Source organism: Typopeltis vanoorti, chromosome 14, assembly GCF_054136105.1.
Source record: "Typopeltis vanoorti isolate ZY-2024b chromosome 14, IOZ_Tvanoo_1.0, whole genome shotgun sequence".
NCBI lineage: Eukaryota > Metazoa > Arthropoda > Arachnida > Uropygi > Thelyphonidae > Typopeltis > Typopeltis vanoorti.
In genome coordinates this window covers 66440639-66456038 of record NC_143562.1, presented here as the reverse complement: position 1 = coordinate 66456038, position 15400 = coordinate 66440639, and the positions used below count along the sequence as shown (strand labels likewise).

At 34.6% G+C, this 15400-nt stretch overlaps 1 protein-coding gene across 1 annotated transcript in view; it reads right to left on the bottom strand.

Moving 5' to 3' along the window:
- The window catches only part of gcl (germ cell-less), a 171792-nt gene that overhangs the window by 20606 nt on the left and 135786 nt on the right, over window positions 1-15400 (bottom strand). The window contains exons 11-12 of the mRNA XM_090403868.1: window positions 7748-7823; window positions 893-954 (exon numbers count right to left, since the gene is read on the bottom strand). Of these exons, the coding sequence (XP_090259994.1) occupies window positions 893-954; window positions 7748-7823 (138 nt within the window). The remainder of the gene's footprint in view (window positions 1-892; window positions 955-7747; window positions 7824-15400) is intronic.

Genomic DNA, 15400 nt, shown 5'->3' with positions numbered 1-15400 from the left:
TACATATCATTCTATCTTCCTTTACAAATTATAGCCAAGTAGTAGCTGCTTATTTTGAACTTAATTTTGGTAATGATAAGGTATATAATTATGTTTTTCACAGCCTGTTGTCTTAATGCACGTATTCTCTGGCTAGTTTGTCTTAATATTATACTACAACTGTTAATACAAGATTTCAAAAGTTCTGCAAACTGCACTTGCATGGCCAGTGAAATGATATGTTTCCAACATCACATCAGCTGTAAACACCAGACTTTGAGTAAAAACTTCACTTGCTCATTTTTCTGGTGTTCTTGTTGTGCAAAAATAATAATACTTCAAAATGAGGGAGATTTTGACTCAGATCAGATATTGCACATTTTGCATGACAATGTGAGGTCATATTTCATGTGAAGTATCTGATCTTATGAAAAAAAAGTATGGATGGCAAGTACTTCTTCACTCAAATACAGTCCTGAGATGAGATCATCCAGACGTGAGTCTATTCCCTAAGCTGAAAAAAACCATGGAAAAATGCTTCTTACCACTGATGTGGTTTCTGCTGAAGTGATCTAACTTTTCAAACAGAAGAGGAAGAAAAAAATGTTTGTTGGAAGAAACAAACCTTAGGCAGATACCCAAATATTAGGCAGCAGTTATAAAGTAGAATGGAAATTCTACTGAAAACTAAATACAATTTGTTAAGTAAATGTTTAGTTTAACAACAGGAGTACAGTGTGAAGAACTTTTGAAATGATTCTTATACATGTGAAGTGTGGGTTTCAATTTATATTTTTAAAGAGACTACTTTTAGAGAAACTATTCTTGAAAAACATGAGATGATTTAATTATTGTACTATACATGTATGTTTGAAGCAAAATATTACTGAAACTGATATTTAAGTTGCCCTACCTTGCACTGTATGTGACCACAAGATCTAATCCAAAGTTAAATCCAGTCCACCTCCAAATGTGCTAAGAAAAATTTTCAGACATTAAAACTGAAATAAATGAACTAACATATAAAAACTGCAAGTACAAAAGCATTAATATATAAACTAAATATGTTATCACAACTATTGATATGCTACTATGGAAATTGAAGATTTAAATTTGAAGGAGTAAATAGTTATACATGTAAATTAACTTCACACATGGCTAGTAAAGCCATTATCACTGATTTAAGTCTCAGTATTTCCATGAGTCAAGCTCTCACTATTATATAAAACCTCAATATAGAGGTTGATAGTGATCCTTCCCATAATGCAAAGCTATATATACATCCATTAAAAAAAAAAGTGTGCTGTGCATCATGGAAAACTAGGGCAGACTGAGTTGAAATCATCTGCTTCCAATATACAAGTAGCCTATTGTGATGTTATCACAACTACTCTTATACTAGGTAAAGGATTAAAAAAAGTATTAAAAGAGAAGTAAAAAAAATTTTTTTACCAAGGACTAATAATTTTAATCTCTAATCTAGGCTTATCCATTATTGTAGCTATTTATATACAAACCCCCTGCCCCCACTCATAAAGGGATTGTAAAATCCAGGCTTGAAAAAAGTCTTAAAGCAGCTTCAGGAATCCAAATAGTAGAGTGGCGATTTAACATTAGGTGATGAAATTCATCTTCTGTCTAAAGACAATCGCAAACATCCAGACCCACAGTGAGATGTGAATCCACAGCCTGCTATTTGGAGAGTGGGGATTCTAACCACGCAGCCAAACATATGCCTTGCAGTCAAATATACGAACCACAGTGCTTTGTATATCTGCTTCCCTAACATCCATGGCCTCATCTCCAACCTTAATAGAGTCTACCACCATCTCTAGTCTACCAAACCCCATCTACTCTTCTTGGCAGAAACCCAATGTGTAGATAGTGATTTATTTTTAGACAAAAAAAAAAGTGTTTTTTACAACATTATTCTGTAATCGTACCTGCTTATCAGATTGAACGATCAAAACTGACAATGATCTGATTGAAATCAAACTGGCAAATTTTAACATAGATCTTAACTATAAAATTTCATCCAGCTAGAGCAGAATTATTAATATCATATCAAAACTTCTTTATCAAATTTTTGTAATATAAGCAATGCTGTGGAACTAAAACTGAACCATGCAGACTTCTTGTGCATTTTACAAATTCCAATGTTTGCATGTATTCCACTAAGCCAGAGTTATTGTAATATAAAATGTCGACATGCTGTCCCTTTGTAGCTTTGAATATAGTTGAACTGAAAACTGGAATGGTTCGACAAATTTTTGTAAAAGGCTCAAATACCAAATCTGAGTAAAATCCATCCCATATAACTGGTGTGTGTGTGTGCAGATGTCACTAATACTACTATTACTACTAATAATAATGGAGCCTCAGTAGTTCAGTTGGTTCCATGTAATGCTCAATAGTTCCATGCAAAGCCCTGAGTTCGAATCCTGTGAATGATGCAAAGAATTTTTATCAGTTCTCTTTGACTCCAATACATAGTTTTGCAGATGACAGCACATTGAACTCCTCCCTTTCATTTGATAAACCTTACTCTACACAAAGCACTCAACTTACAGAACATCAACAACCACTACTCTCAATTCTGATCTCCAAGCCATCCTCCAATGGGATTCAGACATTACTTCAGCTCTGAACAGCTGTTAACCCTATTCAAATCACAAATCTGCCCAGTTATTGAATACTGCTCTCACATTTGGGGTGGAGTCCCTAAGAGTTCCTCGAAATGCTTGACTCAATACAGAGGAGGACAATTAGATTGATTAACAACCCATCTCTTACCAACCCACTCCAGGTGTTTGGTTTCTGTAATATGTGTATTCTATAAATAATTCCATGCAATTTTCATATGAAATAGCATTAATAATTGTTGCACTCAGTACTAAGTCTGTTGGAATAAATGTAGTTGCCACCCAACGTCCCTTCACAGTACATCTTGAAACACACAGAACAAGTTTCTTTTCATTCACCTTCATTCCTGCTACTACTGTATTGTGGAACAGTCTTCTCCCTTATGTGTTTCCCAAGGAATACAATACACAGAATTTGAAATCAAATGTAAACAAGTTTCTTCTTTCCTAACCCACTACCCATACATATTACTAACATACTATAGACTGATTAACCAACTTCTTGTGTATGGGCTCGACATAAAAAACAGACTTACCAAGGTTTCATTAACATCTGCTCACAACTGTATTTCTACTCTGAAAAAAATAATATTTTGTCTGTTTTTTTTTTTTTTTTTTAATATTCATCAATATTTCTGCTTGCAACTATTTTTAGTATTTATTTCTTTCTACTGGGTTAATTTCTTTTTTTTTAAACTTGTACATTCTTTGTAATGAAGCCATCCACTCCTCACACCGAATAATATATGATCAGCTCTCATTATAGCATTCACCATTATAACAAACTACTGAAAAGTTATGACTAGAGTAGGGATCAGCAACTTTTTGGATTGAAGAGCCATTTTTAAATTTATATCTGTTAAAAAAAAATTTAGGGAGCCACACGCAGTGATGAGCAACCAATGGTCCATGGGTTGCATGCAGCCCTCTCCGGTTTTTTGTGTGGGCCACAGTGTTCATTTTGTACAGCAGAATTAGTATATTTTAATTAAAAATCTATTTTATGAATGTTGATTTTTACATGTGGATTTATTTGTGCAGGTTAAAAAATTAAAATATAACTAAATAATGGAAAATAAATGAATACTTTCTTATCAAAGAAAAAGAAAATATTCTTTATGTGGATCGAACCGAGTATTTGATTTACTATTTAATTGCTCTTCACTGCTTTAAATTTAGAAACTACATTGAAAAATATTATAATTAAATTATTTATTTTTTACAGTAAAACGTTATCATACTTGTAAAACACAGTGGTGGCATATCACACGAAATTATATGATATTTTTAAATATTAAATAATAAAACAAAGATTTGTTCCTCCTTACAAAAACATATGTATAAAATCCAATAACATACCTATTTCTTTCTTTCTTTCTTTCTTTTTTTTTTTTTAATTTAAAATATCTTCTTAGTGTGACTTTTGCTGTTGAACTTCTTGGGATAGTTTCTCAATATGCAGCAAATACGCCGTAATTTTCATTTTCAAACATGACAAAAGACTCACGTTGTTTAGTAGGTTTTTCAACTTACTTTTAATAAAATTCATATTTGCTCACACAAACATGTCAATCCGAAAACTAACAGAAGTCCAAATGCGTATATTTGAAATCACCAAATGTAAGTATCCGGTAAACAATTCCACGTGTTAAATACAATCTGATCTTGCTTTTTAAGATCTTCTATTTCAGACCATTTTTTTTTATTGCAAGGGTAAATTTTTTCTTTCCAACTCCTCCAGGTCAGCTTTAAGATTTCTAAATTTTGAATTCCACAAATCCTGGGTTTTCAGGTCCTCTAACTCAAGTTGAAATGCAGCATCATCAATTCCAGCAAAAGGTGAAAAATTTAATTCGGCAGGATTAATTTCAAGTGGTAGCAATAAAAATGACATAGCTGCCCTGTTCTTTCTAAATTCCTCAAATCTCCCATTAAATGCAGATTGCATATTTACCACACTTTTTTTGAAAAAGGTTGAATTTATGGAATTATTATCAGTTTGTTATTGTTGATATTTCTTCAACGTAGGAAAATGTAATAATGTGCCTTTCTCTAAGTCTGTCGCAAACAAATATAATTTTGTGCAAATAAAATCACTTCTTCTAAAAGCAAAACTGCTGTATTTCCCTTTCCCTGTAGTTTTTTATTTAGTGCATTTAAATGGGAAGTCATATTCACCATAAAGTAGAATTTTTGTAAAATGTAAATAGAATGTAAAGAAGGATTATCGCGTATGATTTCAAAGAGTTCAAACATGAAAGTATTAAATTTTTCAGCATCGCATATGCTATTTTCAATTGTAAAATATCCTTGACTTAATGTAAAATGTCCTTGATTTATTGCAAATGCTAAATTTAGGGTTTTTAGTTTCTAATTTAATAAATAACATTCATTTTGCATTATTCAAAAATAGATTGTTTAATAATGAAAAGAGCCACAATTATTCATTCAAAGAGCCGCATGCGGCTCCGGAGCCACAGGTTGCAGACCCCTGGACTAGAGCTATGTAGACAAAATGTTGAATACAGCAAACTATCCATTATAGCAAACAATTCCTGTGACTCCCTAGGAGTTTACTGCAGTGAAGAGTTGATTGTATTGTAGTTGGATGTCAAAATTCAAGTTGTAAAATACAAAGTAGCTGAAATAGATCTTCTTCTTCATGATAAACAAATGCAAGGGCAGTATGAAAGTATTCCTCCTTATTGAAAGTATTATTCCTATATTCTTCCTATTTTTTTCCCCTCCTGATTTGAGCATGTAAGGTTTTATATTACTGAATGATAGCAGTAGATGCTAGTTCTGCACAGTGAGAAAACAAGTGCAGTACATAAGTAGTTCAAAATGGTGGCTGTTATTCAATTCAATAGTCTCTTTGCAGATATGAAGCAGAGAGTAGTGCAACTAAATTCCTTACTGCAGAAGATGTGAGTCCAATTGAAATTGGACTCACAGGACTGGAACAACTTGTATATAGAAGCTAATGACTTCATATCACTTGCCTTAGTATCCCATAATGCAAAACGCATCCTTCTGGACATGTATAATGCTGTGCATTATGGGAAGGGTCACTACCCAGACCGGATTTGACCTTTATTGAGGTCCCATTGGTGGGAGCCAGATCCAGAGGTGATACTAAGTCCTGAAAATACTTCAGGAGCAAACTTTGTTTGCTTATACTTGGGTAAAAGATTAAACAAGTATATTATTTCTTGGTATCTTTAAGGTGATACTGAGGTAACTGCAATATTTGGACTGATCTTCCTTATCCTGTCCATAACCAGGATCTGGCACCCTCTGACAACCACTGATTTGGTCTTTGGTAGAATGCACTCTGTAAACACCATTTTGCAAATGACAAGGAGCTGAAAGAAGCTGTTCATGAAGAGTTCTAATGTTGAGTAAAGATTTTACAGGGCTGGCAGTCAACTAAGTGATGGCGTAGGTGTACAGAGAATTAGTCGATGTAAATACCATTATTAAATAAATCATATTTTCTAAGAAAAAAAAAAAAAAAAAAAAGGAAAAATTATTTTTGTACTGCCCCTTGTGTGGATGGCACATATTCTATCCACATAACTTTTGGTCTAAGAGTTAATTATAATTAGTATTGTAGTAATCCAGGAGCTTAGCTTTAATATAACAAACACTTATGTTAAATTATTGATTAGGCCACTGGTTTTGCTCTATTAAAAGCATTAATATGAATTTGTTCTCTGATGATGTTATAAATAGGCTACAGCTTTTGATGTAGGATTTTTTTTTTCTTTTCAGTAGAGGTCAGTAGAATAATGGTTGATCAAATTATTGTCACTTTTGGCATACCATTTGAAATGTGATATAGCTTGTCTTTGTGTGTGTGTGTGTGTGTGTGTGTGTGTGTGTGTGTGTGTGTGTGTGTGTGTGTGTGTGTGTGTGTATATGTGTGTGTGTGCTATATACTCCAGATCAGCATTTCCCAAACTGTGTTCTGCAGAAAGTGAATAAGTGTTCTGTGAAAAATTATCAAAATTAATATGAGCATGGAATGGTTTTAAATGGTTTGAAAATCAGGCCATCCTCATTTTGCATGTGGATTGTGCTATTAAGGCCAGTGGGCGCTGGCCCTTGACTCAGCTGCTGGTTGACAGCCACCAGCGGTTGTCGACACCTCCGAGCGCGAGTGAAGTGTAGAGGTATTACTATCCTAGGAAATGTGCAGTCATAAGCAAGGTCAATGCGATGCAGCTTGCTTTAGCAATAGAGTGCGCTTAGCTTTACACTGAATACGAGACCGCTGATACTCGACTCTAACCAAGGTGTCGTTAAAATTTCAGGATTTGTGAAGTGTTCAGTTGTAGGAAACATTTGGGAAACGCTGCTCCAGATGATGACCATAATACGAAGGTTGAAATGCCAGGAAACACAAGTGTCTGCGGGGAGGGGGGGGGGGGAAACCGGGGCACTTGCCCCCCTGAGATCGAGTAAAACATTCCACAAATTATAATTGTAAAAGTGATTGAGATATGTAACCTCATGCCCACATTATGTGTTTTTGCATTGATGCAATACTGTATTCTATAATCTACTTGAAAAAAAAAAAACCCAAAAAATTAAATAATTAAATAAAAATTTATCGATGTAATTATTTGTCTCCAAACTTTGCCCCCCCCCCCAAAAAAAAAAAAATTTCTGCAGATGCCCATGCCAGAAAATTAAAGTAATTATTCCTTAATTTACCAAAATGAAATTTATCTTAATTTGGTTAATATTTGGTTTTAATGACAAATGAAATGTAATGAAAAGAAATAGAATCAATGCACTGTATAAGCTACAAAACATTAGAGTGCAACAAAAACAAGAATCTTGTGTGCTACGGCTTAGTGACTGCAATGCAGACTAAAATACTTTAGCAAGTAATTTAATATTTGGATGTTGTTCTCATTTTATTTTTTTTATTTCCTGTTGTCATCGAAGTTGCATTTTTTTTTGTCATTTACAGTCAAAAAAATCTCCATCAAAAATCCTTAGCCCACCCATGGTACCAATGTATTATAAGTTTATGAAAACCTTTCAAAGGCAGGAGTCACAAAAAAGGTCAAAGCTCAAAGAAAGGAACAAATAGCAGCATCTAAATTTATACATACCTGTCCTTCATGTGTTAATATTCTTCCACATCTTGAACAATTTTTATTGAATTCTTCTTCTTCTATTTGTTTAGGCCTGTATTAAAAAGATGAAAAAAAAAAATAGCATATGAGAATAAAAAGATAATGCTGTAAATTAAAAATATCATAGTAAGATATAGCAAATTATCTGATACTCTGTTGGGGGAGGGGGGGGGCATCTGTAGTAACTGAATGTTAAAATAGGGAATTACAAGTAAAACTGCAAATAGCAGACACCAGAATAATCCATTTTTAAACTACTTTTTCTGATTTTAGGCAACAGTACGATAATAGGCAAAATTAAGTGACTGACTTTAGGTGTAGCTTTCCTGTTTCTATTCAGTCTTTCTTTCCTTCCACATAGTGATTGTGTGTATGTATCAATACGCTTGTGTAATGTTACTTGATAATGACAATTTGATTTTGACAAAATACATGAGTAATTAAAGTTCTATACTTATTATATTACATATATCATTATGTGATTTCTAAAAAATACCAATATGAGTGATATTCAATGTATATTATCTGCATACACAACTTGTCATAATACAAGGATTCAGATAGTTCAGATTAACTATCTGAACTAATACATAAGGTATGACAGCTCAGATAGTTAAATTTGTAATTATGGAGATAAGGTTAGTCTTTCCAAAACTCTGCAGGGATGGCAATGTCATTCCTGTTTGTACGAAATTACAGTAGATTATTTGCAAGTATGCTGATTCGATCATTTATGGAAACAAACTCCAATGAGGATACCTGCATGCTATATGAGAAGCTATGCACTACACTAAGTACTGATCTCTGGGTGATCCTTGTAGATATTTCCAGTGCTTCAGCTGTTAAAAAATCTTTTTTAATTTTAAAAAATTAAAAAATCAAGAAGCAGTATGTCAACTTCACAAAAGACATTACTCCTAAGAAACAATTATGTCAGATCACACTGTGATCAACTTTGGATCTGAGATCCAAATAGAGAGAGAGAGAGAGGTATCTACAGCCTATGTAGTCATTTAACTAATAATGTTCAGTTGGATATATATATAGCCCACATGCTAAACTAAACTACTCCCCCCCCCAAAAAAAAAACCCTCTGCAAGAGAATTTGTAGCCCTGAAATAACTATAAAAAAATATAACAAAAGCAGATACGGACAATGATACAGTAATCTAAAATCACTCTGAATGTGTTAATCAGTTCAAGTGCTTACTAGACTCTAATCCCACCAATAAACAGATAATAATTCACCACAGGTTTCTGAAAACATAACTTTCTGGCATGAAGTCAAAATTTACAAACTAAATACTGGCAATATCCTTCTCATATAAAAAATTAAGATCCATTTTAAATCTTGTTTTGAAAACCTTATGCTTGTTTAGAAAATCATATCCAATTACAATCCCCAATCTTGCATAACTAGCTCACCTCCTCTCAGACTACAAGAGGACTATAACCATCATATATATGAAGAACCCCCAAAATGGTGGTTAATGTATTGAAAAAATACTGTAGTCTACATTTGGGCTATAGATAAAAATTAGCAAGATCACCTGGGAACTTATTAAATACATCTGAAATTGCAAACCTGCCTATTAATGGTTGCTCTGGAAAAACAATCAACATCAGAATTACCGAATAAGAGGATTATATCTGGTTCCATAAAATAACTGCTTATATGGAAGATATGCTGAGACTTTCAACACAAGAGTCAAGTTTGTGTTTTTAAATTAAAAGCTTTCTCCTCACCACAAGAAGTGGTGGTCTCATGCTGAGCAATGTACATTCACAAACATCCATGATCATAGTGGAGTTTGAACCCATATCTTGTTTGTTAGAAAGCAGATACACTGTCCACTAAACCAATCAGGCTGGGAAGGTAGTTATGGTAGGAGCTGGATTGTTCAGATAATAGGTAAAATACAGTGGGGGAGGGGGAGAAGCATTTCTGCACCTGTGCTCATGGGAACTTATTTTTTTGCTTTGTGTCCCCCAAAGTGGCAGCTATTTTTATAAAGAGAATTTTAAATTCCCTTATAATGTATGACACCCATCAAATAAAACATGAGACATTCCCATGTAACATGGAGTCCACCAGTAACACATGACAGGTAGCAGATATAAATAAATGGAAGACTACTTTCAGAAAAGTATCTGGATTCAAGCAATCAGTGATAATTGACAAAAGTAATTTTTCCAGCTTCTCATATTATGTTATGACCAGTATGTCACCTCACTAGTGGCATACTTCAGTGATTGAAGAGAGAATAACAGTTGGCATCAGACAAACTAACAAGAGTATTTCAGAAACCACCACTCAGTTAGAATGGCCACATATAACAGTTTTGGAGGTATACCAAGAATGGTGTGATAAATGGAAAATATTAAGTCTGTCAACTTGATATTTTCAAATATGTGGCTGGAAATGGCTGTGAGAAGCAGATAAAGGATTGGAAGAATAATCTTAAAGACCAATCAATACTACAATTGGTCAAATGATTGTGTGATACAAACCAGCTATTGCAGTAGAGTTTATATGAATGCATCATGGTTTGGCCACCATGAATCGGGATATAATGATACAAGCCACTGAAAGCACCAGACTTGTCCCAACAAAAACTAGAGAAAGGTCTGATATGGAGTAAATAACTGCTAGCTCCTGTTATTTTGTGGGATAGAAGAAAAGGGCATGACAATAACAACTACATAAAGCCTTGCATCCATCATACTTGTCATAAAAATGCACGGCAATGACAAAGGAGTGATGATGTGAGGCATAATTTCCTAGCGCTACTTGATACCAGTAATGTAAGGACTGAAAGGTATGAATTATGGAGCTGTGTGGAAATATAGTGCATGTGGTGGAAATGTCCCAGAGAGCACAAATTGGGAACAAGATAACAATTTTACCTTAATGAATTAGTCCTTCATTCATTCCACCATATCTCAGCAACTTAACCACACTGAGTATTGCTGGGATGTGGTGGAATGAGACCCCCCCCCACTGCTAGCAAATATGACAAAGCTAAAGAAATATGTCTGCCTGGTGTAAGATACTAGTTAGAGTCAATTGGCATCAAGACTGTTGTGAGAGTTATGGTTACTCTCATAACATCATGGCCTACCTAAACACACTATTAGGTAGGTCTCTAATAAACTGTCACTTAATGTATCTCTCTCATCATCATCATCACTTTCATTATTCCCAGATACATATCCTACAGCATACTATAACAGAACCACAATCAAGTTTACATTATCACTATATTCATATCAACAATTTTATTCCACATTAATCTACTATATGTCAGATGATTAATCCAATGGAGTGAAATGTGGTGGAGGCTTCATGAACTCTGAGCTGCTATAAAGGCACATAAAGAAAACCCTGAATCCAACTAAACAAGAGAGCATTCTGGTGGAAAAGAGCATCAGTGGAAATGATAAACAAGTTCTTCAGAACAAAATGGCAGTGAAGGCAGTAGAGTAAGGGATGAGGATTCTCTTAGGGCAATACGAAGCAAAAATTTATTAGCCATATATGCACATCCTTTGTGGAAGTATCGAGAAATCTAACATACATAATTCCAAGCGCACTTACAATGTTGATAAATTTAAAAGAGAAGTGAGATACAAATCAGGTTCGAGCACTATAACCTTACCTGTTTCAAACTCTAGAATAAGTTATGGGAATGATGAGATGGAGTAAACCCTTCAAGGTCTTCAACATCTGATGTTATAACTTTGAAAATGAGGAAAACGAGACTATGCAGGGCAGCATGGAATGTAAGAAGTTTATCTCAAAAAAAAAAAAAAAAAAAAAGAAAAAAAAAAGAGGCAAACCACAAAATAGTAAACAATAAATACAAGAAATGAACATCAACATCATTGAAATAAGTGAGGTTATATGGACAAGATCAAGATAGGGAGTTATATTTTAATTTACTCAGGTGGAAAACAGCATGAAAATAGGACAGTTATTAATGAACAATTACATTTCATCATCATCAAATTCCTGACATGTACCCTCAAGGGGTGTACAGGATATGATAGTACTACATGAAAAATTTACTTCATTACTAACTTCCTATCTACAATTTTCCTCCAAATCAGTCTGTTACTTGTCAAGACTCCAACATCATCAGATCTTATATTTCTATCGTCTAAAGCACTTTGTACCATATCCATCCACCTATATCTTGATCTTCTTCTGGGTCGTTTTGCTGCCAACCTGGAAGAGAACACTTGTTTTGCTAATCTTTCCTCGCCCATTCTGTTTAAGTGACCCTACCACCTGAGATTAGCTCTGCTAACGCATTCCTGGATGCTGACAATGTCAAGTTCTTTCCTAATATCCTTGTTTTTAATATGATATTGCCATTGATGCCATCTGTTCATGCCTCAAATCTTTCTCAGGACTCTCATATCTGCAGTCTCTAGTCTTTGGTCAAGTGTTTTACTTCCAACCCAGCTCTCAGATCCATAAGTTAAAACTGGGTCGTTTTGCTGCCAACCTGGAAGAGAACACTTGTTTTGCTAATCTTTCCTCGCCCATTCTGTTTAAGTGACCCTACCACCTGAGATTAGCTCTGCTAACGCATTCCTGGATGCTGACAATGTCAAGTTCTTTCCTAATATCCTTGTTTTTAATATGATATTGCCATTGATGCCATCTGTTCATGCCTCAAATCTTTCTCAGGACTCTCATATCTGCAGTCTCTAGTCTTTGGTCAAGTGTTTTACTTCCAACCCAGCTCTCAGATCCATAAGTTAAAACTGGTTTGAACACTGTCTTGTATACAGCTAATTTAGTGTTCCGACTAATTTCTCTCTTATTCCATATGAATTTATTCAGTTGACTGCCTACCATACTAGCTTTGTTGATTCTGTTGTCTATTTCCATATTTAATTTACCATCTTCAGTAAAAATCATGCCTAAGTAGCTGAAATGTTTTACTTGTTCCACAGGTTCCCCATTCACAACACAGTTGACATTTTCAACAATTCTACCTATTTTCATTGTCTTTGTCTTTTTAATGCTGACCTTCATACCATATCTATTACAACAGTTATTCAATTTAGTCAGAGACTCTTGTAAACTTGTAGCAGATTTATTTAGAAGTATAACATCGTCCACATAAAGCAAAGAGCTGACATTAACATTTCCAATTCTGATATCATGTTTAATACCACTTAACTTCATAATGTGATCCATATAGATAATGAATAACAGAGGGGAATAATGTACATCCTTGTCTCACACCAGATTTAACATTAAACCATCTTCCTATACTTCCTTCAATTCTAACTGCTGACTTACAACTCAAATAAAGACTAAGTATTGCTTGATATTGACATTGACACCATATAACTGTAGCGTACTGAATAGCTTCTCTCTTGGCACCTTGCCATATGCCTTTTCCAGTTCGACAAAACTTAAATACAGATCTTTGTTATATTCCCATGCTTTCTCAACTATTTGTTGTAAAGTGAAGATCTGATCCTGACAGCCCTCTATTTGGTCTGAATCCAGCTTGTTCTTCACCAAGCTTTTCTTCCACAATTCTTCTCAACTGTTTCTCAAGTATACTTGCATAGATCTTGCCAGGAACACTCAGTAGGGAAATACCTCTGTAATTCTCACATTCAGTTTTATTTCCCTTTTTATATATGGGTACTATTAGAGCTCTACTCCAATCATCAGGAATTCGTCCCTCTCTCCAGACTTTCTGAACTATGTGCATATAAAAGTCTTACAGTGCAGTCACTGTAAGACTTTTATATCACCATACTTCAGCATTTCTGGTCGAATATCATCTACTCCTGCTGCCTTTCCACATATCAAGCCTTTGATGCCTTTTTCTAACAATTACACTTCAAAATCTTTAAAAGAGTTCTGGCTCATCTCAGACAGAATTAAAATTAATCTGAAAGCCATACCAATCAATTCATGTATAATACACATATATTATTATTATTATTATTGTATGGGCACCTCTATGGAGTCCAATGACTCATCACAGGAGACCCAAACTATCCACACAATCTATCATACCTCTCTTAACAGATAAAACACTCACAACTGACTAGCAACCCATTCCACTCATTCACAACTCGCCAAGCAAAAAATCTAGTCCTCACAACTCTACTAACCACAGCTTTATTCAATTTCCAGGGATGATCCCCTTGTTCTTTCACCTCCAGCCAAGTGCTGAAATATTTCCCCTGAATCAATCATAAAACCCTTAAAGAAACTTAACAGTTTCTATCATATTCCCTCTTTTTCTCCTATCAACCAACTTCTGCAATCCACACACACACACCCTCAATCTATTTTCATAGAGAACATTCCACAAACCAAAACATCTTGGTCACTTGCCTCTGAATCTACTTCCTCGCTCCCAAGAAACTCAGTAGACAAGACATGAGCACAGTAATCCAGATATGGACATATCAAGGGATTAATAAAGAGGAATAAAAACTTCCTTATCTCTACTTGTTAATGTGTTCTTCAATAGCCAAATAATTTTATGTACTACCATAGCAACCTTATTATTAATTAACTTAAGGAATTAACAACGTACACTAGAATATAATTAGCAATATAATAGCAACCTTAGCAATATGTCCTCTACACTTTAACTCGCTGTCTACTACAACAACCCCCCCTAAATCTCTAGCTTCATCTATTTCCTGGAGCATAGTGCCATCAATGTGATGGCATTGTAATCTAGCATGTAATCTATTTATCCCAAAATGCATAAAGTTTACATTTCTCCACATTAAACCTAACACCTTTTGCCCATACCGACAGCCTATTTAAATCATCCTGCAAGCTTTTCACATTGCCTTGATTAACTATTACTTCACCTAATTTTGCATCATCAGCAAACAAGTAAATATTTGCTTTTAGGTTATTTCCTATATCATTTATGTACAAATTAAACAGCAATGGTCCCAGCACCAAACCTTGTAGTACACCACTAGTCACATGTTTTTGCCTCGATTCTTCCCCTCCATATAATCACTTTTTGATATCTGTCCAGCAGTCACTCTCTTATCCACTTTATCAGTATTATATCCATTCCCATTTGTTCTAATTTGCAGAACAGAGTTCCATGTTATATTCTGTCAGATGCCTTTGCAAAATCCGACAGAATCATTGTGTAGCCATTTCCTTTATCTGAATCTGCTCTTGCTCTATTATAAAAATACAGTAAATTATTAAGGCATGACTGACCCTTCACAAAGCCATGTCCTTCATACAGTATCATATTTTTATCCATCCATTCTTGAATTCTCTTTTTGACTAATTTTTCCAGTACTTTTACCAGCATGCCCAAGATACTGATTGGTCTATGATTTGCTACGGCAGTCTTAGAACCTCCCTTATACAAGGAAATTATTCTGCCCAATTTCCACTCCCTTGGACAATACTAGAGCTCAGACTTAAATTAAAAAGTAGCCAGAGGTATTTCCAGTTCCCTTGCACATTCTTGCTAAACCTGAGCTGATATCCCATCTAATACCACAGCTGTATTTACATTGAGATTCTGCAATATCGTAAGAACTGCCAATTCATCAACCTCTGTTCCAGCATTAGTGCCTGTCACATGAATTTTTATGCCACTG